The 25,284-nt window shown below is 45.2% G+C and overlaps 2 protein-coding genes and 1 non-coding gene across 10 annotated transcripts in view; 2 read left to right on the top strand and 1 right to left on the bottom strand.

Annotated features, from left to right (window-relative positions):
* Window positions 1-3,603, top strand: part of mtrf1 (mitochondrial translational release factor 1) — a 36,149-nt gene extending 32,546 nt beyond the window's left edge. For 5 of the 8 annotated variants that reach the window (XM_072584706.1, XM_072584705.1, XM_072584701.1 and 2 more), the window contains 2 exons: window positions 404-502; window positions 1,169-3,602. In XM_072584706.1, coding sequence (XP_072440807.1) covers window positions 404-502; window positions 1,169-1,291 — 222 coding nt within the window. In that variant the 3' untranslated portion in view covers window positions 1,292-3,602. Of the gene's footprint in view, window positions 1-403; window positions 503-1,168 lie in introns of all 8 variants that reach the window. The other 3 variants (XM_072584709.1, XM_072584708.1, XM_072584707.1) reach the window with 1 other exon arrangement.
* Window positions 3,604-4,175: 572 nt separating this feature from the next.
* kbtbd7 (kelch repeat and BTB (POZ) domain containing 7) lies at window positions 4,176-9,295 on the bottom strand. The gene is made up of 2 exons (XM_072584700.1): window positions 8,825-9,295; window positions 4,176-8,007 (listed from the first exon to the last, which is right to left on the bottom strand). Exons 1-2 carry the CDS (start codon window positions 9,254-9,256, stop codon window positions 6,514-6,516), a joined length of 1,926 nt encoding a protein of 641 aa, XP_072440801.1. The 5' UTR covers window positions 9,257-9,295; the 3' UTR covers window positions 4,176-6,513.
* A 3,539-nt stretch (window positions 9,296-12,834) lies between these two features.
* trnar-ccu (transfer RNA arginine (anticodon CCU)) lies at window positions 12,835-12,907 on the top strand. The gene has a single exon. It is a non-coding gene; the product is annotated as a tRNA-Arg (tRNA).
* Window positions 12,908-25,284: the final 12,377 nt, after the last annotated feature.

Genomic DNA, 25,284 nt, shown 5'->3' with positions numbered 1-25,284 from the left:
TGTATCTGAGGATCTGTGTAAGAATTTGCCTTTTTGCTGAGGGGTGTGTTCTTGGGATCTTACTATATTGAAACAATTAATTAGTAATAGATAGTCTATCTATTATTTAGCTGTTTTCTAATAGTTGTTATTTTAAATTCTTTTGTTTGTATTTTTATAATAGCGTTTAAATAAATTTATTTTGCTTGATGTCAGGTTGTTTGACCAGTCGCATTGCGTGTGGGACACGCACTTCACATTTACTTTTAAAATAAGACAATGTTAGGGTCTGGGCTCCTTCTTAAAATATACTGAGGGGGGAAATCTGGTCCATAATACATGCTGCATGACTCTACAATTACTTTGATCAAATGATATGTCTCTTTCAGCTGGGAGATTTACTTGAACTGTATTTTCACTATAGGTTGGAACAAGAGCACAATCAGAGAGAATTCGAACGTATAACTTCACCCAAGACAGGGTGACTGACCACCGGATTAACTACGTTATCAGAGACATTAAGGTGAGGGAGTGGTCATTAAAGCTTGTTTAAAATTGTTTAGGAAATAAATGTTTATTCTGACAGATTTTAAGTTAGAGGCCCCATATGAGATTTCTAGTCTTATCCTGTGCTGTCTTTCATCCATCCTTTAATTTGGAGTACGTGACACAATCTTACACCACTGAGTTTAATTCTCTGCTGTCCTCACTGCCTGTTCACATTTATGCCAATCTCTGGTCTTCCTTGTGCACGTATTCCACAGTATTTTGTCTTGCAGAAACTCTTTTTCCAAATGGCTTGATTATATGTCCAAATTATTTGAGCTTTCTTGATATCATGACCTCAAGTAAGTTCCTCTCTCCACTGGCTTTGTTTATTTAGTTGGCTGTCCTTAAAAAAATGTAATAGGAGTCCTTTCAAATACCTCTTTTTGTTTTTGACCCCCTCAGTTCAAACACTGTTGTTTGGCTTGATCACTCTTTTGGATTGGTCTGACCTACAGAACTACGAATTCTGTCTGCAGACAAAACAAGTCTTGAGTCTCCAATTCCAGACTGAGTGCTGTTGTTTAATGGACCATCGACTGAATTATCAGTAGCAGCATTTAACAAAGGGGTTCTTCAACCCAGTTTTCAGTTACTTGAAATAGCACCATGTCCTGTGGCTTACACTTCTGTTCTGTTTTAGGAGCTTCTGAATGGTGGGAGACAACTGAATGAATTGATTAATAAGCTTCTGGAGGCAGCAGAAAACGAAGCTGTTCTGGAACTTATAGAAACTAGAAATAAATGTATTACTGAAGTGAGGTAAAGCTAAAATAATTGTAGAATGAAATATTTGAAAGAAACAATGCAAACTAATGTATGATTTTCTAAAAGCAACCTCTTCGTATTAAGATTCAAGTTCTGGCTATGTTGAGTTGTAAATTGTGGATGCTGTCATTTAGTTGAATCAATTAAAACCAGGCAGCAAGTCTGTTTGCAGTGTCCTGGTTCCTTTGACACGAGTTTCCTGGGAAGGATGCAGTAAGGAATACTTCAGTGACATTTATACAAAATACTGGGTCAGTGTAAAAGTTAGAAATATCACATTTTCAAAAGTGACATGAAATATTACAACTGGAACATCAATTATGATCTAAAAGTGTATGTAATTATTCAAGCAGTTTTAAATGCCTTTCCATCTGAAACAATAGAAAAGTACCGTGTCCTCAGACTTCATTGTTTGATACACAATGAAATAGTAGACCTCAACAAAAAGGGACTAAATTAAGGGATTGAAGGAAAAAGATTTTGCAGGGATTTAGGGCTAATTGGATAGCTCTTCAAAACAGCCAGCATTATTCTCCTATTCTACAATGTATGAATTGAAACGTAGAAACATAGCTAAGGGGGGTAATTCATTTGAAACCTCAAGCCTGCTCCATTAATCAAGCATAATACTCTAATCCTACTCCCCCCAATCACTGGATCCCTTCAGCCACAGTCTACCTCTTCCTTGCAAAACAAAAGACTTTGGCCTCAACTACTTTCTGTTGTGGTGAATTCCACAGGCTCACCATTGATAAGGAGAAATTTCTTCACCCAGACACAGTCCTTTAAAGTGTGACCCCTGGTTCTAGACTCCCTCACTATTGGGAGCATCCTTTTCTGCATCTAACCTGTTCGAATTTTATAGGATTCTGTGAAATTCTTCCCCCTTCCTCACACTATTCTTTAAACTCCAGTGAATACAATTCTAACTGACTCAACTTCTCCTCATACATCAGTCCTGCCAGTCCAGGAGTGCCAACTTCATCAGACCCATTTGAATCAAATACCCCTTGCACCTTCTTCCATTGGGCAGAAGATTATAAAAAAGTTTGGATACATGAGCAAACAGTTTCAAGAATAGCCTCTTCCTGCTGTTACCAGACTTTTGAATAGACCTCAACTGTTAATAGTACAGAGAGAAAACAACTTCTGCATTCTGTTGTTACCCTGATACACTTGTAAGGCAAGACAACATTTTCGCTGCACCTCAATACATGTGCCAGTAATAAATTTAAGCACGGTGGCTCAGTGGTTAGCACTGCTGCCTCACAGCACCAGGGATCCAGGTTCGATTCCAGGCTTGGGCGACTGTCTGTGTAGATTCTCTGCGTGGATTTCCTCCCACAGTCCAAAGATGTGCAGGTTAGGGCGAATTGGCCATACTAAATTGCCCATAGTGTTAGGTACATTAGTCAGAGGGAAACGGGACTAGATGGGTTACTCTTCGGAGGGTTGGTGCGGACTCGTTGGGCCGAAGGGCCCGCTTCCATACTATAGTGAATCTAATCTAATTTAATTTTTTCCAACCTCTGTTATGCCTTAAATCCTGAAACCTAGATTTTTCAATTGAAAGAGTACAGTTTTGCATATGTTACCATATTGATGAAAGGTGCTGTACAAATGCAAGCTGTATATCTATTAAATACTCATGAGGTTAGAGGTATGGGGAAATGATGATAGCCCATTTATCATAAAAGCTGTTAAATGGAATTATCATATATTACATGACAGTGGTGTAGAAAAACAATTGTTGGAAAAGGAAAGCAATTTGCAGGGCTTGATAAAGAAGGACGTTTGCTACTTAAAGCTTCCATTAAAAGGTGCCACTGTTGGCCATTTTCTCATCACAAACACATGTATCCAAAGTCAATTAAACATAAATGCATTCAAACCAACACAATCAAATCTTATTTTCAAACTGTAGCTTTTCCTTAACTCGTACCCCAAAAGCCAGGATTAACTAACTTTTGAGTTGAATCACACACCCACAGGCCAGTAGCTAGCTGTCATACCATAAACAAGATAAAAACAATAGTTTTAGAACTAGATAATGAACCAGTCTATAATTACCTCCACGTTCACATGCACAGAGTAAATTGCAAAGAATTTGGGGCTGGAAGGCAGCGCATCGTTTTTGTCACAATTTTACAACCATACATATAGATAATATTATTGTCTGTAAATAATAGACCTGGATATTGCAAACATTAAAGGCAGCAATGCCCATTTAAAATTGATGTGGAAGAGCTGGTGTTGGGCTGGGGTGGACAAAGTTAAAAATCACACAACACCAGGTTATAGTCCAACAGCTTTATTTGGAAGCACTAGCTTTCGGAGCGCTGCTCCTTCACCAGGTGGTTGTGGAGAATAAGACCATAAGACACAGAATTTATAGCAAAAGATTACACAGTGTCCTACAATTGAAATGATATATTGAACAAACTTGGATTGATATTAAGTCTTCCATCTTTCAGAATGTTTCCATTTATTAATAATGTAAATCCCAGAACTTATTTTAAGTCACCTTCTCGAGATGCTATAAAAGTTTTAAGTTATCTCGAGAAGGTGACTTAAAATAAGTTCTGGGATTTACATTATTAATAAATGGAAACATTCTGAAAGATGGAAGACTTAATATCAATCCAAGTTTGTTCAATATATCATTTCAATTGTAGGACACTGTGTAATCTTTTGCTATAAATTCTGTGTCTTATGGTCTTATTCTCCACAACCACCTGGTGAAGGAGCAGCGCTCCGAAAGCTAGTGCTTCCAAATAAAGCTGTTGGACTATAACCTGGTGTTGTGTGATTTTTAACATTTTAAATTAGAACAGTTTAAATCCAAGTAAGTTCCAAGTAAATAATTTCAATACTTGGACAAATGCAAAAGATAGTGTTTATTGAAAATATTACAAAAAAGCAAAATTCTGAGTATGGGTTAGCTGTCTATCACGTAAACAATTTTACAGAATATAAAATGTTGTGGCATGTCTTGCAAAACATTTGCTCCCTAATCTGTACTTTAAACACACTGCACATTACTAATACATATTTTCACTCAAGTTATTTAACTCCCCAGTGAAACCTATGAAGGCTAGTGATGATTTTGTAAACCAGAGATTGTTTCTATCTTGTGGAGTGAGGGAGGATGCTTTCAGGAAACAGGCCTTTAAAATCACTTCACGAAGTTTAGTTCATTCACTGGTAATCAAAAGGCAAAAATACTTTATTTTAAACCTACTTGTCCAAAATGCTGACAGGATCACGTGCACAGAAAGATGTCATACCTTCTGTTTCCATGTCTGTTCAGATAAATAAATGGAAATTACACTAAAATCAAATAGTGTTTAAACGTTTGTGTTGAGCCAGAAGGTGGTATTTCTAAACATCCAGAAAATTCCTTTTGTTCACTGTAATAGTTAATTAAAATATTTAAAAAGCCAGTTGGAAACATCACTTATTCCATTTGTCCAAATTTGAACATCAAGGTTTAGCAGAGGGGTGATTATGGTTTATTAGTAATGGCACTCAATGGATAAGCTAGAGGCCAAGGATAATGTTTTGGATGTGGAATCAAATCTCACCATGACAGGTGAAAGTAGAGAAGGAAATCTGCCATCATGCCGAGGCCAAGCCTACATATGACTCCAGCAACGTGGTGGACTTTTATTTGCCTCTGCAATTATTACTCTTGAACTGAGCGGTTTGCTCAATGAAGGACAGCTAACAAATGCTGGTATTTTCAGTAACACCTACATCCCAAAGATTAAGACAAGAATGAATGACAAAAATAAAAATCAACAGGTCAATCAATTGATTCAGCTATTTAATTCAAATTACCATAGAATTCAACTTTCTTTTTAAAGCATGGATGTGGCCTCGTCAGTTCTTTTATTCAAAAGGAGGGAGGTATCAATTCAGTGTCAGTGTCAATCCCACACAAATTTTTGAAGCTTTTTTTTCCCCCCAATGGCACAGAATGTAGTGACTGGAGAAACCCCCACTTTTGGTGACCAGCCTCAGAGAATGTCACCCAGAAGCTAACTGAAGAGTTCTAAAACATTTTTTTAAAAAAAAATGTCTAGCAACTGATATTGCTGTTCTTTGTTCTTACATCAATTTCAGAAATTTTAAAAATTTCAAATGGTCCAGGAAAGTTAGCAGAAATTAAATTACATGTGAAAAGCTTCAAAGATCAAAGGGTTATCTCAGAGGACAGTGCAGACCTGAGAGAGTCAGCAGGGGGGGCGGGAGGGGGGAATTAATTCTGAAGTGTCCTTGTGAAAAACAAGCAGTGACACAACAGGCCTGATTATCCACATTTCATTACTTAGAACTTTATCTTTTGTTGTACTTCATGCAGCCCGGCTCAGAAGGACCAGCACCATTATCACTGGTCATCATTTACATTGTTACTTGCAGCAAAGCAAAATAAAACAAATAGATAAATTTATACAGAAATACACGAAAAGATTTTCAATGTGATAAATTTCTCAAGCATGTGAACACTACCAAAGTTTTAACGACCAACTTTACAGAAGAATTCACATTGACGTTAGGGTATATGAAACACAATTACTCAACCCATCAAGTCTGCTTTCTTCCAATATGCAACATCATGAAGCTGCCAAGTTACTTAACCTCATTAAGAGATGGCAAATAAACCAGAGGAAACTTGCAGGATAAAACTTTGGATTTCTTCATGCTCTCAAAAAAAAAGAGTTCTCCTTCAATAAGCCAGAGCTGGCAGTTCCTGTAGGCCAGTGCAAAACAATGTCACTGTCTCTTCAAATCAGCCAGTTGAAACTGCCTATTTAATTACCATCACTTCAGCAACTTCCAAACTACAATATATCTTCGGAGTATTTTTTTTTAAAGATTTCACAAAGCAGTATAACAGCTAAAAGACTGAACTCTCCATTGTTGCTAAGAAGAATACTGAATCTAGTTAAACTACCCGAATCATTTCTTTAAAAAGTGAGGCCTACGTGCAGAAGGATAGAACAGAAAAAAAAACTAGTGTATCTGCCATTGAGGGGGAAGATATTTTCAAAGCAACTTTTATTTTTTCAGTTCCTCCAAAGACTTTAAACACATACTGCAAAATATAACTGTCTATATTTGTCCAAAACTACCATATCTGCAACAATCAGAAAAAAAACTAGTTTTCTTTTATGACTTTTGATTCGTCTCATTAATGGCCATTTAAGACGGCGCTCATTAGTTTCCCAATTGGCCATTGATATGAGATGCTCTGTTCTCTGCTGGTGCCAAGTGGCCATTTCGCTGTATTCTTTCAACTCTGAGACCTTCTGGTGGCTGCCAGTCATCATCTGAAAATGAACTCGAGCTCCCCGACTCAGAGTCAATATCACTGGAGCCTTCGAAATCCCAGTCTGCACTCGACTCACTGCGCACATCATCCTCCTCACTAATAAAACTTTGGCCCGGCTCCAGGCACGAAGGATATAGACGTGCTGAAAGACATATGAAGTCACTGTCATAGTGCAGCAGTCCCAACATGGTACCAACATTGACCCACTGATCCCCAGTTGTATCATACTGATGAACTGTCACCCTGTTCTTCTTCCACTGTGGAACAGTGGTGGTGATGAGAAGCAGTTTATTCCCATGACACACAATTTGAAAGTTGTGGATGTTGGCGTCAATCGGGATATCGCTAATCCTTCGCCATTCTCCCTTTGAAGGGTTATAAACCTTGATGACTGGAATGTCACATATGCAATAGATTTCATCATTGAAAACACATGCCTCCTGGAACTCACTCCGTTTGAGAGAGGCACAGTTCAGCCACTGATTCCTTTCTGGCACATAGCACAACATTCTCTTGTTATTAACAGCGTACAAACAGTCTCCAACTGTGATCAGTTCAAACAAGTGCAATGCATGAGGCAGGGGTGTCACAAATATCCACTGATTTCTCTGAATACTGTAACACTCAACCTCCTTAATTTTCAGGCCTGTAGCTGGATCACGACCACCAAGGATGTAAATATATCCGTTGAGATAAGCAACATCCATCCTCTCTCTTGCCAGTAGCCGCTCGGCCAGTTGTTGCCAGCTGTTCTGAACTGCATTGTACACCCAAAGCTGCTTGGTCGGCTGTGCTGCCAAAAAGACATCATTGTCTGGTGAAACACAAACAGCCAGTGAACTGATGGACTTGGTAAGTGCAGGACTAGTCAAAGGTGAAGCCATTGTATAAATGTCACCAGAGTATGGATCATAACAGAGGAAAGGTTCCTTCCGATGGCCAAAGAATATAACCATTTCCTTAGCACTGAATCCAATCCTCTTGGAAGAGTTTTGTATCGTTGCGGGCACATCAGCCCCCTGGGATGCAGAAATGTCTTCTATGATGGAGCAGAGAGGCTTGTTTTTGATAAACAGCTGAGATTTAAGACCATCAAGGTACATTCTGTCCTTCTCAGTGAAATGATGCCACCGGACACACTTAAGTACATCCACTGCGTGTGCGGCACGTTCACTGAAATTTGCTTTAATCCACTGAATTGCAGCCATACACACTTTCCTCTCGTTGTCCACATCCAGCGTGTCCAAACTGAGGATTTCTTTTATCTGCTCAGATGAGAGCTCACACAATTCCTCCATCCTGCATAGATGTTGCAAGTTGCGTGCGATGAAAGCACGTGCCTTCTCTTTCAGTTCCACATTATCAAAGGCATCTGCAAACTAAGACACAGAATAGTTGAGTCTGACAAGCACTTCTCATGTAAGGAAATGAATGGATAGACAGTTTTGAAATTGCAGTGATAAATACATTACACAACCTAATGAAGTACTTTTTGAACTGTAGTCACTGCCGTCACATAGGTGTGTCACTTGCACATAGCAAAGGTTCACAATGATAGAAATAATTTACGGTGGAGTTGGTAATTTGATGGAAAGATGGCAGAATTCTTCAGTACAGAGGGTCTAGCATATCCCAACTCATGAAGTCATACAACAGTATTGGGCAGGTACAGGAAGTGATTAGTAAGGCAAAGAGACTTGTCATTATTGCAAGGTGAATGGAATATTTAGATATTCCTCCCTCGCCCACACCTTTGCCCCGCCCCCTCTTCCCCACGCCTCACCTTTGCCCCGCCCCCTCTTCCCCACGCCTCACCTTTGCCCCGCCCCCTCTTCCCCACGCCTCACCTTTGCCCCGCCCCCTCTTCCCCACGCCTCACCTTTGCCCCGCCCCCTCTTCCCCACGCCTCACCTTTGCCCCGCCCCCTCTTCCCCACGCCCCACCTTTGCCCCGCCCCCTCTTCCCCACGCCCCACCTTTGCCCCGCCCCCTCTTCCCCACGCCCCACCTTTGCCCCGCCCCCACTTCCCCACGCCCCCACTTCCCCACGCCTCACCTTTGCCCCGCCCCTCTTCGCCCCGCCCCCTCTTCCCCACGCCCCACCTTTGCCCCCCCCTCTTCCCCACGCCTCACCTTTGCCCCGCCCCCTCTTCCACATGCCCCTCTCCCTTCTCACCCCTCACCTTTGCCCCCTCACCTTGAAGATGCCGGTGCAATTGTAGAGGTCCAGCCTCCGGGCCATGAAGGCGGCGCACGCCTGCCGGACATACTCGAGCTGCAGCATGTTAGCGGCAACGTAGAGTTTCTGGACGCTGGCCTCGGAGACGGTGACCCGGCCGGTGTAGCAGTAATCAATGATCAGGGCCATGGAGTCCGAGTCCACCTCGTGGATGGTGATTCTCTGCTGTTTACTCTCGAACAGGCCGCCGGTGAACATACTCCTGAAATACGGGCTGGCGGCGGCCAGGACATTGCGGTTACACAGGAAGCGGCTGCCGCTCTCCACCTCCAAGGTCACATCCACCAGCAGCCGGGCGTCATAGAAGGATTTCAGCTCCCGGAGTAAGGCCCGGGCGTGCGCCGCGTCCTCCAGCAACTCCGGTCCTGACAGGCCGCTCACCGCCGCCATCTTGACCCTGTCCCTGCTGCCGCTACCGGGCAGACCCCGCCCCGGAGCATCGGACACTGCCATTGGCTGATACCGCCGGGTAAGCCACGCTCCCGCCACTACCATTGGCTGACACCGCCCGATAAAACCAGCCCGTGTCGCTCCCATTGGCTGACTCTGTCAGCAAGTTGCGCCCCATCGCCTCCATTGGTCGACAATGCCAGGGTTGTCCCACCCCTCCCGCCCCCATTGGCTAACGCCGCCAGGTAAGTCCCGCCCTTCTCACTCCATTGGCCGACGATGCCATGTAATCCCCACCTCCCTCTCGCCCAATGGCTAACATTGCCAGGCAATCTCCGCCATTCAAACTCCCATTGGCTGCCACGGGAAAGATAATCCCGCCCCTTTCGCTCCCATTGGCTGATGCTGACAGGAAAACCCCGCCTCCATCGGCTCACACGCGCCCCCTCATTTCCATTGGTCGATTCTGCTAGGTCAAGTTTACATCAGAGTGGTGCTGAAAGAGCACAGCAGTTCAGGCAGCATCCGAGGAGCAGGAGAATCAACGTTTCAGGCAAAAGCCCTTCATCAGGAATAAAGGCAGTGAGCCTGAAGCATGGAGAGATAAGCTAGAGGAGGGTGGGGGTGGGGAGAGAGTAGCATAGAGTACAATGGGTGAGTGGGGGAGGGGATGAAGGTGATAGGTCAAAGAGGAGAGGGTGGAGTGGATAGGTGGAAAAGAAGATAGGCAGGTCGGACAAGTCTGGACAAGTCATGGGGACAGTTACTGAGCTGGAAGTTTAGAACTAGGGTGAGGTGGGGAAAGGGGAAATGAGGAAACTGTTGAAGTCCACATTGATGCCCTGGGGTTGAAGTGTTCCGAGGCGGAAGATGAGGCGTTCTTCCTCCAGGCGTCTGGTGGTGAGGGAGTGGCGGTGAAGGAGGCCCAGGACCTCCATCACGTGGAAATTCCCTAGAATCGTCTCCCTAATAGCACGATGGATGTACTTACCCCTTTGTACTGCAGCAGTTCAAGAAAGTGATACTCCACTACCTTCTCAAGGGCAATTAGGGATGGGCAATAAATGCTGGCCTAGCCAATGATGTTCTCATCCCATAAGAACAAACAGGCATTTTTGTAAAGTTTTACAAGTTCAAAGACAAGTGGTTAAACACAGTAGCAAGTTGAAGGAGAGCATCCACCAAAAGGTATTCAACTTGCTTTTCTCTTTCAAGATACAGTCATAGAGAAGGAACCCACCACTCATGTCATTTATTGGAGGCAAAGTATTTAATCATAAAATCATAGTTGTACAGCACAGAAACAGACTTTTCAGTCCAATCTGTCCACGCTAACCATAATCCCAAACTAAACTATTTCCATCTGCCTGTGCATGGCCTGTATACCTCCAAACATTTCTTGATCATGTACTTTTAAATGTATTTGTACCCGCATCCACCACTTCCTCTGGAAGTTCATTGCACACACACTCCTTGAATTCTTGGATTTGAGCGGCATTGTCCTAGAATTGTCTTCATTCCCTTTTGAGGGGAATTAGATTTCACACCCTATAGTGTGGAAACAGGCCCTTTGGCCCAGCAAGTCCACATCGACCCTCCGGAGAGTAACCCACCCAGACTCATTCCCCCTAACTAATGCACCTAACTCTATGAGCAATTTAGCACGGCCAAATCACCAAACCTGCACATCTTTGGATTGTGGGAGGAAACCGGAGTACCTGAAGGAAACCCATGCAGACACGGGGAGAATGTGCAAACTGCACGCAGACAGTCGCCCGAGGCTGGGTTCCTGGCGCTGTGAGGCAGCAGTGCTTATCACTGAGCCACCGTGCCGCCCAAAATAATTCCTTTTGAAGGGAATTACTAATTTATTAAAGAAATTATTTTTAAAACGAGTTTAAGTTGTCTAATTAGTTCACAAGAATTTTACAAGAAAGTGCAGCAACTGTAATGACATCTAAATAAATAAGTTCATTCTTGTAAATAAAAGTAAAACACTAAAGGCTTAGCAATGCATAAGGAAGTAACCCAACTTACCATCCAGCTGCAAATTGCAGAGCCACATTGGAACAGCTCATCGATTCTGGTTGTGAGGTTTATTTCCTCACCTATTAGGATACAATTCTGTTTTCTGATGGAGTTCCATAAATGTTCATGTTAACAGAGAAGGTGGAATTCTACTCTAACCTTGTCCGCATCCTACCTGATGACAACGAGGGAGTCCATACATCCTACATGTCCGCTAAGGGAGCTGCGTATGCTGTTGGAGATTGAGTTTCATTGAGTTTGATTTATTGTTGTCACATGTACCGAGATACAGTGAAAAGTGTTGTTTTGCATATCTGCAGGCAGATTTGACCATACAAAGTGCATCAGTGTGGCAGAACAGAATGCAGAATAAAGAGTTACAGTGCAAAGAAGGGTGCGGAGAGAGAGAGAGATCAATATTAAAGTTTGACAGGTCAGTTCCCCATTGGTAACAATGGGGAAGTAGCTGTTCTTGAATCTGTTCATACGTGTATTCAAATTTTTATATCTCCTGCCTAAAGGAAGAAGGTGGAAGAGAGTGTAACCGGATTGGGAGCAGTCTTTGATTATGTTGGCTAATTTTCAGAGGCAACAGGAAATAAAGATGGAGTCAAAAGGCTGGCTTGCCCTATGGATTGGGCTGTGTTCACTACTGTAGTTTCTTGCAATCTGAGACTTGTTAGAGATCTGGGGTGGCTGGTAAGCCAGAATAAAATGCTAATTATTCATAGTTAAATGGGATACTGTGAAAGAACCTGGGGGCTGGAATAGAAATTTAAGGGTTAATTATATCTTTGAAAATAGCACCGAGTATGTGCAAAAGGAGCTTTGTTGGTGATTTCAGAGTCTGGTAAGGTTCCAGCAGGATGACCCCTCTCACCACCTCTAATAAATGGTTACGTTCAATAAAGCATGTTAATGTTCACTCATCAGAATGGACCTCACATCACTACAAAGAGAGGGAACATATCCAGTAGTAGAACCCTAATCAATGTAGTCGTGCTTTTCAAAGTCAAAGGACAGCTGCTTAATGAGCTCTTTTTCCTAGTGATCGGTTGTAATGTTCACAAGAGGGTAAAGCATATCATTGAACAAATGGCTTCTGAAAATTAGATCTATCCACACTGCTACCAGTCATTGCTCCATGGAATTGGTGATAAGCTGCTGCAAATCAAGTGGGTGGTCACAAGTACAAGTGGGATTTAAAATGAACCCACAGCAAACACCAAGTGCACAAAGGATGATGTTGTGTTCCTGTAGCTGAATAAATAAGGTACAGGAGTGTTTGCATTTGTGAGGTTCAGTCCCACTAGGAATGCAGTTAATCTTTATTCTGTGAATATCTGCTCTTTATTCCTCATTATGAAACACACTAATGAAGCCCAGTTTCCATGCTGTAAGTGACTGAAACGTTGAGGTGGGTCAACATTTCACATCCCATCAACAATTTACACAGTGATTAACAATGCCAATTACTAAGAATCTGTAACAAATTGAATTATTATTTGGATCTTTGGTATTAATATAATGTGATTGTCATAGTTGCTATGGCTTCAGTGGCCTAATGGATAAGGCACTGGCCTCCTAAGCCAGGGATTGTGGGTTCAAGTCCCATCTGGGGTGGTTAGTTTTGCCCTGAAACACTTTGTTACAGGAAATATTTCTTGTCATTATGTAATCTTGACAGCTCCTGTTCAGCATCTCAATTCTCACTGACACTTCCTTTCCTATATCACAATTGTATGAAAGGTGTAATTAAGTCAAACCATTCCACTTTTTTCTCAATGTCCCTCGTATGTTTTTCAGTACAACTCCTTATCCAGTTTCCTTTAAAATAATTCTATTGAATCTGATCACCTCTGGTATATTGCTCGTTGACCTTAGACATCCCGAGGCAGTGCTGTTTGCTCAGTGGAGCAGGTTTCATGAGGTGGCTATATCAGGTGACTCTAGCTCACTGATAACCTCAGAACTTATAACATTCTCCTTGGAGAAGATGACACAGTGGTGCGATCGAAATTGGGTGATGTTTTGACTGCAGTGTCCCAGTGATCTCTGCTGGGTGGTTTACTGACTACAGTGTCCCAGTGATCTCTGCTGGGTGGTTTACTGACTACAGTGTCCCAGTGATCTCTCCTGGGTATCTGTATTGACTGCAGTGTCCCAGTGATCTCTGCTGGGTGCCTGTACTGACTGCAGTGTCCCAGTGATCCCTGCTGGGTGCTTGTACAGACTGCAGAGTCCCAGTGATCTCTGCTGGCTGATGTACTGACTGCAGTGTCTCAGTGATCTCTGCTGGGTGATGTACTGACTGCAGTGTCCCACAGATCTCTGCTGGGAGGCTGTACTGACTGCAGCGTTCAGGTGATCTCTGCTGGGTGCCTGTACTGACTGTAGTGTCTCAGTGATCTTTGCTGGGTGATCTACTGACTGCAGTGTCCCAGTGATCTCTGCTGGGTGCCTGTACTGACTGCAGTGTTCCAGTGATCTCTGCTGGGTGTCTGTACTGACTGCAGTGTCCCAGTGATCTCTGCTGGGTGCCTGTACTGACTGCAGTGTCCCAGTGATCTCTGCTGGGTGCCTGTACTGACTGCAGTGTCCCAGTGATCTCTGCTGGGTGCCCGTATTGACTCCAGAGTCCCAGTGATCTCTGCTGGGTGCCTGTACTGACTGCACTGTTCCAGTGATCTCTGCTGGGTGCCTGTACTGACTGCAGTGCCCCAGTGATCTCTGCTGGGTGCCTGTACTGACTGCACTGTTCCAGTGATCTCTGCTGGGTGCCTGTACTGACTGCAGTGCCCCAGTGATCTCTGCTGGGTGCCTGTACTGACTGCAGTGCCCCAGTGATCTCTGCTGGGTGCCTGTACTGACTGCACTGTTCCAGTGATCTCTGCTGGGTGGCTGTACTGACTGCAGTGCCCCAGTGATCTCTGCTGGGTGCCTGTACTGACTGCACTGTTCCAGTGATCTCTGCTGGGTGCCTGTACTGACTGCAGTGCCCCAGTGATCTCTGCTGGGTGCCTGTACTGACTGCACTGTTCCAGTGATCTCTGCTGGGTGCCTGTACTGACTGCAGTGCCCCAGTGATCTCTGCTGGGTGGCTGTACTGACTGCAGTGTCCCAGTGATCTCTGCTGGGTGCCTGTACTGACTGCACTGTTCCAGTGATCTCTGCTGGGTGGCTGTACTGACTGCAGTGTCCCAGTGATCTCTGCTGGATGCCTGCACTGACTGCAGTGTCCCAGTGATCTCTGCTGGCTGATGTACTGATTGCAGTCCCAGTGATCTCTGTTGGTTGCCTGTACTGACTGCAGTGTCCCAGTGTGTCCCAGTGATCTCTGCTGGGTGCCTGTACTGACTGCAGTGTCCCAGTGATCTCTGCTGGCTGATGTACTGACGACAGTGTCCCAGTGATCTCTGCTGGGTGCTTGTACTGACTGTAGTGCCCCAGTGATCTCTGCTGTGCGGCTGTACTGACTGCAGTGTCCCAGTGATCTCTGCTGGGTGCCTGTACTGACTGCAGTGTCCCACTGATCTCTGCTTGGTGCCTGTACTGACTGTAGTGTCCCAGTGATCTCTGCTGGGTGCCTGTACTGTCAGCAGTGTCCCAGTGATCACTACTGGGTGCCTATACTGACTGCAGTGCCCCAGTGATCTCCGCTGGGTGTCTGTACTGACTACACTGTCCCAGTGATCTCTGCTGGGTGGCTGTACTGACTGCAGTGTCCAAGTGATCTCTGCAGAGTGTCTGTGTTGACTGCAGTGTCCCAGTGATCTCTGCTGGCTGATGTACTGATTACAGTCCCAGTGATCTCTGTTGGGTGCCTGTACTGACAGCAGTGTCCCAGTGATCTCTGTTGGGTGCCTGTACTGACAGCAGTGTCCCAGTGATCTCTGCTGGGTGCCTGTACTGACAGCAGTGTCCCAGTGATCTCCGCTGGGTGTCTGTACTGACTACACTGTCCCAGTGATCTCCGCTGGGTGGCTGTACTGACTGCAGTGTGCAAGTGATCTCTGCAGAGTGTCTGTGCTGACTGCAGTGTCCCAGTGATCTCTGCTGGCTGATGTACTGACCGCTGTTCCAGTGATCTCTGATGGGTGCCTGTACTGACAGCAGTGTCCCAGTGATCTCTGCTGGGTGCCCTGTAATGACTGCAGTGTCCCAGTGATCACTGCTGGGTGGCTGTACTGACTGCAGCGTCCCAGTGATCTCTGCTGGGTGCCTGTACTGACTGTAGAGTCCCAGTGATCTCTGGTGGGTGGCTGTACTGACTGCAGTGTCCCTGTGATCTCTGCAGAATGTCTGTATTGACTGTAGTGGCCCAGTGATCTCTGCTGGGTGCCTATACTGACTGCAGTCTCCCAGTGATCTCTGCAGGGTGCCTGTACTGATGCAGTGTCCCAGTGATCTCTGCTGGATGCCTGTACTGACTGTAATATCCCAGTGATCTCTGCTGGGTGGCTGTACTGACTGCAGTGTCCCAGTGATCTCTGCTGGGTGGCTGTACTGATTGCAGTGGCCCAGTGATCTCTGCAGGGTGCCTGTATTGACTGCAGTATCCCAGTGATCTCTGTTGGGTGCCTGTACTGACTGCAGTGTCGTAGTTTCTGGATTAGTGGTGCTGGAAGAGCACAGCAGTTCAGGCAGCATCCAAGTAGCATCGAAATCGACATTTTGGGCAAAATCCCTTCATCAGGAATAAAGGCAGTGAGCCTGAAGCGTGGAGAGATAAGCTAGAGGAGGGTGGGGGTGGGTACCGCCGCTCCCTCACCACCAGACACCTGGAGGAAGAACGCCTCATCTTCCACCTCGGAACACTTCAACCCCAGGGCATCAATGTGGACTTCAACAGTTTCCTCATTTCCCCTTCCCCACCTCACCCTAGTTCTAAACTTCCAGCTCAGTAACTGTCCCCATGACTTGTCCGGACCTGTCCTACCTGCCTATCTCCTTTTCCACCTATCCACTCCACCCTCTCCTCCTTGACCTATCACCTTCAACCCCTCCCCCACTCACCCATTGAAACTCTATGCTACTTTCCCCCCACCCCCACCCTCCTCTAGCTTATATCTCCACGCTTCAGGCTCACTGCCTTTATTCCTGATGAAGGGCTTTTGCCCGAAACATTGATTTCGAAGCTACTTGGATGCTTCCTGAACTGCTGTGCTCTTCCAGCACCACTAATCCAGAATCTGGTTCCCAGCATTTGCAGTCATTGTTTTTATATCTGCAGTGTCGCAGTGATCTCTGCTGGGTGCCTGTACTGACTGTAGTGTCTCAGTGATCTCTGCTGGGTGCCTGTACTGACTGCAGTGTCTCAGTGATCTCTGCTGGGTGCCTGTACTGACTGCAGTGTCTCAGTGATCTCTGCTGGGTGGCTGTACTGACTGCAGTATCCCAGTGATCTCTGTTGGGTGCCTGTACTGACTGCAGTGTCCCAGTTTCTGGATTAGTGGTGCTGGAAGAGCACAGCAGTTCAGGCAGCATCCAAGTAGCTTCGAAATCGATGTTTCGAGCAAAAGCCCTTCATCAGGAATAAAGGCAGTGAGCCTGAAGCGTGGAGAGATAAGCTAGAGGAGGGTGGGGGTGGGTACCGCCGCTCCCTCACCACCAGACGCCTGGAGGAAGAACGCCTCATCTTCTGTCTCGGAACACTTCAACCCCAGGACATCAATGTGGACTTGAACAGTTTCCTCATTTCCCCTTCCCCCACCTCACCCTAGTTCTAAACTTCCAGCTCAGTAACTGTCCCCATGACTTGTCCAGACTTGTCCTACCTGCCTATCTTCTTTTCCACCTATCCACTCCACCGTCCCCTCTCTGACCTATCACCTTCATCCCCTCCCCCACTAACCCATTGAAACTCTATGCTACTTTCCCCCCACACCCACCCTCCTCTAGCTTATCTCTCCATGCTTCAGGCTCACTGCCTTTATTCCTGACGAAGGGCTTTTGCCCGAAACATCGATTTCGAAGCTACTTGGATGCTGCCTGAACTGCTGTGCTCTTCCAGCACCACTAATCCAGAATCTGGTTCCCAGCATCTGCAGTCATTGTTTTTATATCTGCAGTGTCCCAGTGATCACTGCTGGGTGCCTGTACTGACTGTAGTGTCTCAGTGATCTCTGCTGGGTGCCTGTACTGACTGCAGTGTCTCAGTGATCTCTGCTGGGTGCCTGTAATGACTGCAGTGTCCCACTGGTCTCTGCTGGGTGCCTGTACTGACTGTAGTGTCCCAGTGATCTCTGCTGGGTGCCTGTACTGACTGCAGTGTCCCAGTGATCTCTGCTGGGTGCCTGTAATGACTGCAGTGTCCCACTGGTCTCTGCTGGGTGCCTGTACTGACTGTAGTGTCCCAGTGATCTCTGCTGGGTGCCTGTACTGACTGCAGTGTCCCAGTGATCTCTGCTGGGTGCCTGTAATGACTGCAGTGTCCCTCTGGTCTCTGCTGGGTGCCTGTACTGACTGTAGTGTCCCAGTGATCTCTGCTGGGTGCCTGTACTGACTGCAGTGTCCCAGTGATCTCTGCTGGGTGCCTGTAATGACTGCAGTGTCCCACTGATCACTGCTGGGTGGCTGTACTGATTGCAGTGTCCCACTGATCTCTGCTGGGTGCCTGTACTGACTGCAGTGTCCCAGTGATCTTTGCTGGCTGGCTGTACTGACTGCAGTGTCCCACTGATCTCTGCTGGGTGCCTGTACTGACTGCAGTGGCCCAGTGTTCTCTGTTGGGTGGCTGTACTGATAGCAGTGTCCCAGTGATCTCTGCTGGGTGCTTGTACTGACTGCAGTGTCCCAGTGATCTCTGCTGGCTGATGTACCGACTGCAGTGTCCCAGTAATCTCTCATGGTTGCCTGTACTGACTGCAGTGTCCCAGTGTTCTCTGCTGGCTGATCGACTGACTGCAGTCCCAGTGATCTCTGCAGGGTGCTTGTACTGATAGCAGTGTCCCAGTGATCTCTGCAGGGTGCCTGTACTGATTGCAGTGTCCCAGTTTCTGCATTAGTGGTGCTGGAAGAGCACAGCAGTTCAGGCAGCATCCAAGTAGCTTCGAAATCGACGTTTCGGGCAAAAGCCCTTCATCAGGAATAAAGGCAGTGAGCCTGAAGCGTGGAGAGATAAGCTAGAGGAGGGTGGGGGTGGGTACCGCCGCTCCCTCACCACCAGACGCCTGGAGGAAGAATGCCTCATCTTCCGCCTCAGAACACTTCAACCCCAGGGCATCAATGTGGACTTCAACAGTTTCCTCATTTCCCCTTCCCCCACCTCACCCTAGTTCTAAACTTCCAGCTCAGTAACTGTCCCCATGACTTGTCCTACCTGCTTATCTTCTTTTCCACCTATCCACTCCACCCTCGCATCCTTGACGTATCACCTTCATCCCCTCCCCAACTCACCCATTGTACTCTATGCTACTTTCTCCCCACCCCCACCCTCCTCTAGCTTATCTCTCCACGCTTCAGGCTCACTGCCTTTATTCCTGATGAAGGGCTTTTGCCCGAAACATCGATTTCGAAGCTACTTGGATGCTGCCTGAACTGCTGTGCTCTTCCAGCACCACTAATCCAGAATCTGGTTCCCAGCATCTGCAGTCATTGTTTTTACCTCTGCAGTGTCCTAGTGATCACTGCTGGGTGGCTGTACTGACTGCAGAGTCCCAGTGATCTCTGCTGGCTGATGGAGTGACTGCAGTATCCCAGTGATCTCTGCTGGGTGCCTGTACTGATTGCAGTGTCCCAGTGATCTCTGCTGTGTGCCTGTACTGACTGCAGTGTCCCAGTGATCTCTGCTGCGTGCTTGTACTGACTGCAGTGTCCCAGTGATCTCTGCTGGGTGTCTGTACTGATTGCAGTGTCCCAGTGATCTCTGCTGTGTGCCTGTACTGACTGCAGTGTCCCAGTGATCTCTGCTGCGTGCTTGTACTGACTGCAGTGTCCCAGTGATCTCTGCTGCGTGCTTGTACTGACTGCAGTGTCCCAGTGATCTCTGCTGTGTGCCTGTACTGACTGCAGTGTCCCAGTGATCTCTGCTGCGTGCTTGTACTGACTGCAGTGTCCCAGTGATCTCTGCTGTGTGCCTGTACTGACTGCAGTGTCCCAGTGATCTCTGCTGTGTGCCTGTACTGACTGCAGTGTCCCAGTGATCTCTGCTGGATGGCTGTACTGAGTGCCCTAATTATGATGCAAGTTGGGCCTTAAATGGATTGCCATTTGTTGCATCTGTTTGAGAACGCCATTTAACAACATCCCATATAGAAATCTATCATTGAGGCGTTTATAGCAGGTCACTTATAAAATCTGAAGGCAATCAGACTGAATCAACATTGATTTATGGAAATGATGTTGTCTTTCAGTGATTCATTACAATTTTTTGGGGGTAGTGGTAAATTAGGGAGCCTGTCAATGTACTGTACTTGGATTTCAAGAAGGCCTTTGTCAAGGTGCCACATCAAAGGTTACCACTTGAAATAAAGTTACTGCATCCTATAACACTTGGAAAAACAAAGGTCAATTCACCAATTTCAGCATGGTTTCATGAAGGATACATTTACTCGACAAACCTTTTGGAGTTCTTTGAGGATGTAACCAGCAAGGTGGATAATGGGGATCTGGTGGATATGGTATATCTAGGCTTTCAGAAGGTATTTGACAAGGTGCTGCGTAAATGATTGATTCTGTAAGTTAGATCTCAAGGGGTTCAGGGTAGATTATTGGCTTGAATAGAGGATTAGCTGACATACAGAAAGCAGAGGTTTGGGATAAATGGATAATGAACTGTAACTAGTGGGCTGCCATAGAGGGTTCAGTTCTTGGACCTCAACTGTTTCCAATTTATACAAATGATCTGCAAATAGGGACAGTGTGTAACATAGCAAAGTTTGCAGATGATACTAAAATAGAGCATATGCAGGTTGGCACAGTGGCTAGGAACCCAGGTTCATACTCCACCCTCAGGCAACTGTCTGTGGAGTTTGCTTGTTCTCCCCTTGTTTGCATGGGTTTCCTCCCACAGTCCAAAGATGTACGGCTTAGGTGGATTGTTTATGGGGATAGGGTGAGTCTGGGTGGAATACTCTTCGGAGGGTCAATTTTGACTCAATGGGCTGAATGGCCTGCTTCCACGCTGTATGGGTTTCTATGACTCTATGACATAATAAGAAAGGCAAATGGAATCCTGGGATTTATTGCAAAACATCTTGATCATAAAAATAGTGATGTAAAGCATTGGTGACACTATATGTAGATTATTGTATCCAGTTTTGGTCTCCTTACTTGAAGGATATGTTGGCACGGGAGACAGTTCAGAGGAGATTCACCAAGTTGATTCCAGGGATGAAAGGGTTCTTGTCAAAGCAGTGGTTGAATACCTTGGGCTGGTATTTCCTGGAGGTTAGGAGAATGGGGAGAGATCTGATTGAAGGACATTAAATGCAGAAGGGGATTGATAAGGTGGACGTTGAACAGATGTGCCCTCTTGTGGGACAGTCTCAAACAAGAGGTCAGAGATGTGGAGTGAGAGGAGGTCGGTTCAAAACAGAGGTGAGGAGAAACTACTCTCAGAGGGTTGCCAATCTGTGGAACTCACTGCCCCACTCACTATGAAGGCAGAATCAATCAACAGATTCAAGAAAGAAACAGATATGTTTCTGATGAAAAGTGAGATAAAGCTCCTACAGGGAGCAGGCAGGAAGGTGGACTTGAGCCCAGGATAAGATCGGCCATGATCATGTTAAATGGCAGAGTGGACTCAAAAGCTCTGAATTGCTCACTCCCGCTGCAAAAGGATATGGATAAATTAAGCGAGTAGCAAAAGTGTGGCAGATGGTGCATTGCATGGGTAAGTGTGAACTCTTCAGCTTTGACAAGAAGAATAGGAAAACAAGAATATTATTTAAATGGAGAGAGATTCCAACCTCTGATGTAAAGGTTTCTGGGTGTCTTGCCAAAAGAATCACAACAAGTATGTGGAATGTACATGCAGCACATGGGTAGGAAGACATTTGTTATAAGGGAAGTTCAAAAAGGGAAATAAGGAAGGAAGGACAAAAAACCCCCCAAAGAACTGCAGATGCTAGAAATCAGAAACAAAAGCAGAAAGTGCTGGAAAAGCTCAGCAGGTCCGGCAGCTTCTGTGAAAAAAAATCAGAGGGTCCAGAGACCCTTCCTCAGAACAAGGTGGACAAAAGAATAAATAAAAGTCAATCTGGGAGAATGAATAGCTACTAACAGGAACCATTAGTAGCAGCTGACCAGGGCTTTGTGGTAGCAGCCCACGTAACAACTGAAGAGGGTTCAGAAAATATTTACCAGGATGTTGCTGGGAATGGAGGGTTTGAGATTGCTGTGGGGAAAATCACCAGTCTCAGAGTCAGAATCAGGATTCAGTGATAGAGTTTATTGTACATAGAAACCGGAGCTCCAGGGAGAGAGAGAGAGAGAGAGAGGTCCAGCAGCACGGCTGTCAGCTGCGAGACTTCTCTCACCCTCGGAGCACATGTCACAATATTTTATACATTTCATGGTATAATGGTCCAGATAGTGAGTCTTTGTTTGTGCAGCATGGTTTGTTTACAGAAAACATCACAGAATCGTCAGTTTCCGAGGAATGTTACAGAGTCATTGTCAGTTTCAGCAGCTATGCAGAAGTCCATTGCTGCAGGAATTGGTCATGATCATTCTTCCTGAGAAGGAAGGTTGTTTTCCATTTCTGCAAACCTAAGGTATGAACACATTTATACAAGCCGTCTCAGGTAGTTAACACTTCTATTGAAGGTGGTAGCTGGACTCACACACTTCGGTGGGCAGTAGATGTTACTAATGTGTATTCTCTCCATCACCCACCTTAAACTAATTATCTATGTTCTGTGTCTATTGTGCTGGTACCCTGTTGCCCTCAGGCAGTATCTGTATACGTTTCGCTGTACTTTTCCATGTATTGGCTCATTGGCCATCTTGTGTCTGCGTATCCAGTGTCAGCATGCACTGTGTCAACTCCCACTTCCAGATATAAAATTGGACTGGAAAGGCTTATAAAATAAAATCATGAGGGGTATAGGTAAGGTGCATGACAAGAGTCTTTTCTTTAGGGTGGCAGAGTTAAAACCAAAGGGGCATATTTTTAAGGCGATGAGAAATATTTAAAAAGGGCAACCTTCTTACATAGAACGGTTTGTGTGCAGAATTAACAACTGGTGAAAATGGCAGATGCAGGTACAGATAACGTATTCAAAAGACAGTTGGATAAGTTTATGAATAGGAAAGATTTGGTAGGATATGTGAGAAGCACAGGTAGGTGGGACTAGTTTAGTTTGGGAACAATGTCAGTGTTGACTGGTTCCATGTTGTATGACTCTATTTTCTTCTCCCCTTGTCCAGTCTCCTCTCACTTACATCCATGATTCCTTTGATAATAATGTCATTTTCAGAATTTCAGTTCACAGGCTCTAACTGCCTCCTGGATGTGCAATCTTTTTATACATCCATTCCCCATCAGGATGATCGCAGGGCTCCCCCATTTCTTTCTGGAAAACAAATGCCTGAATCATCCCTATCCACCACCACCACCCAGCTGAGCTTGTCCTCACTTTAAACAACATCTCCTTTAATTTTGTTTCCACTTTCTTCAGGTCAAAGGCGTGGCCATGGGTACCCGCACAGGGCCCAGTTACACCTGTCTTTTTGTGGGGTATGTGGAACATTCAAAGAGCAGATAAGCTACTATTTCCCTTGGCAGAGGTGTCAATAACATGAGGAATCAATAAATTTGAGGTGATTTGAAAGAAATATGAAAAGAATCTTGAGAACAAATCTTTTCATCATCTAAAATCCAAAGTAAATCTTACACTTCCAGAAATTGAATCCCAACAGCTGCAAATTTGCTAATTTTTTAAAATATTGTGATGTGGGAATCTCAGATTGGGCAATAAATGGTCTCCCAATCAAACCACCTTCAAGAAGATGGTGATAAGCTGCCTTCTTGAACCACTACATCCATGTGGTATAGGGATGCCAACAGTACTGTTACGAAGGGAGTTCCAGGACTTGAACCTCATGCCACTTAAGGATTGGCGATATAGTTCAAAGTCTTGATGGTGAATGGCTTGGAAGGGAACTTTCAAGTAGTGGTATTCCCATATATCTGCTGCTCTTGTAGTTTTAGATGGTACAATTGGTAGGTTTGGAAGTTCCTGTTGAATTATGCTTGATGAGTTGTTGCAATGCATCTCTAAGATGCACCACATGTCAGTCAGGAAGTTAACATGTGGATGGGGTGCTGATCAAATGGGCTCCTTTATCTAAGATTCACATTGATGAAGGTGGAGCAGTAGATGTGGTGGATATGGATTTTAGCAAGTCGTTTGAGAAGGCTCCCCATGGTAAGCTCATTCAGAAAGTAAGGAGGCATGGGATACAGGGAAGTTTGGCTGTCTGGACAGAGAAAGAGATGGCCCATAGAAGACAGAGGGTGGTAATAGATAGAAAGTATTCAGCCTGGAGCTCAGTGACCTCTGCTCTTTGTGATTTTTATAAATGACTTGGATGAGGAAGTGGAAGGGTGGGTTTACAAGTTTGCTGATGACACAAAGGTTGGTGTTGTCGTGGATAGTGTGCAGAGACTGAAGGTAGACTTTGAGAAAAACATGAGGTGAGTTACTAAACTCGAATTCCCAGTCTCTGACCTGATCTTGTAGCCACAGTACAGTGATCCAAGTCAGTTTCCAGTCAATGATAATCCTCAGGAAGTTGATGGAAAGAAATTCAGTGTTGGCAATGCCAACCATACATGATTAGATTCTCACCTGTCGAGTCACAGGTAGATAGGATAGTGAAAGCGGCGTTTGGTATGCTTTCCTTTATTGGTCAGAGTATTGAGTACAGGAGTTGGGAGGTCATGTTGCGGCTGTACAGGACATTGGTTAGGCCACTGTTGGAACATGGCCACTGTTGGAACATGGCGTACAATTCTGGTCTCCTTCCTATCGGAAAGATGCTATGAAACTTGAAAGGGTTTCGAAAAGATTTATAAGGATGTTGCCAGCGCTGGAGAATCTGAGCTACAGGGAGAGGTTGAACAGGCTGGGGCTGTTTTCCCTGGAGCGTTAGAGGCAGAGGGGTGACCTTATAGAGGTTTACAAAATTATGAGGAGCATGGAGAGAATAAATAGACAAAGTACTTTCCCTGGGGTTGGGGAGTCCAGAACTAGAGGGCATAGGTTTAGGGTGAGAGGGGAAAGATGTAAAAGAGACCTAAGGGCAACGTTTTCACGCAGAGGGTGGTACGTGTATGGAATGAACTGCCAGACGATGTGGTGGAGGCTGGTACAATTGCAACATTTAAGAGGCATTTGGATGGGTATATGAATAGGAAGAGTTTGGAAGGATATGGGCTGCGTGCTGGCAGGTGGGACTAGATTGGATTGGGATATCTGGTCAGCATGGACTGGTTGGACCGAAGGGTCTGTTTCTATGCTGTACATCTCTATGACTCTAAGTGGTCATTGTTGATTGGCACTTAAGTGGCTCAAATCTAATTTGCCACTTATACTGGAGCTGTTCATGGGCGAATAACTCAAGAGTTGTGAATTATATTAAACATTATGTAATCATTAGTGAATGCCCCTACTTCTGACCTTATGATGCAGATAATTATACTTAACCTATGGTCCTTAGTAATGTGACGCCCTCATCTACATTACCAACAAATGGAAAAAGCTATAAATTACCTCAACTAGTTCTGCTCCATTGTAGCAGTTATTAGTTTCCTTTTTTTGACACGTGTGAATTACTTTGCTTATTTTTAAGAGCTACCACATCAAATGGAAATGTGGCTGTCTGAAAACTGGAAACAGGACATTTTGGAAAAAGGTGTACCAGCCCAGATCCAGGGTCTGCATCAGTTCCAGTGTCTTTATGACACTCAAGCACTGCACAGGTGGAATATCTAAAACCCAGGAATATTCAAAATTCAGTATAAACATGATGCTACCAGTACCAGCTTT

The sequence above is a fragment of the Chiloscyllium punctatum genome, chromosome 15, assembly GCF_047496795.1.
Source record: "Chiloscyllium punctatum isolate Juve2018m chromosome 15, sChiPun1.3, whole genome shotgun sequence".
Lineage (NCBI taxonomy): Eukaryota > Metazoa > Chordata > Chondrichthyes > Orectolobiformes > Hemiscylliidae > Chiloscyllium > Chiloscyllium punctatum.
Note: the sequence above shows the minus strand (reverse complement) of the source record. Positions and strands in the feature narration are given on the sequence as shown.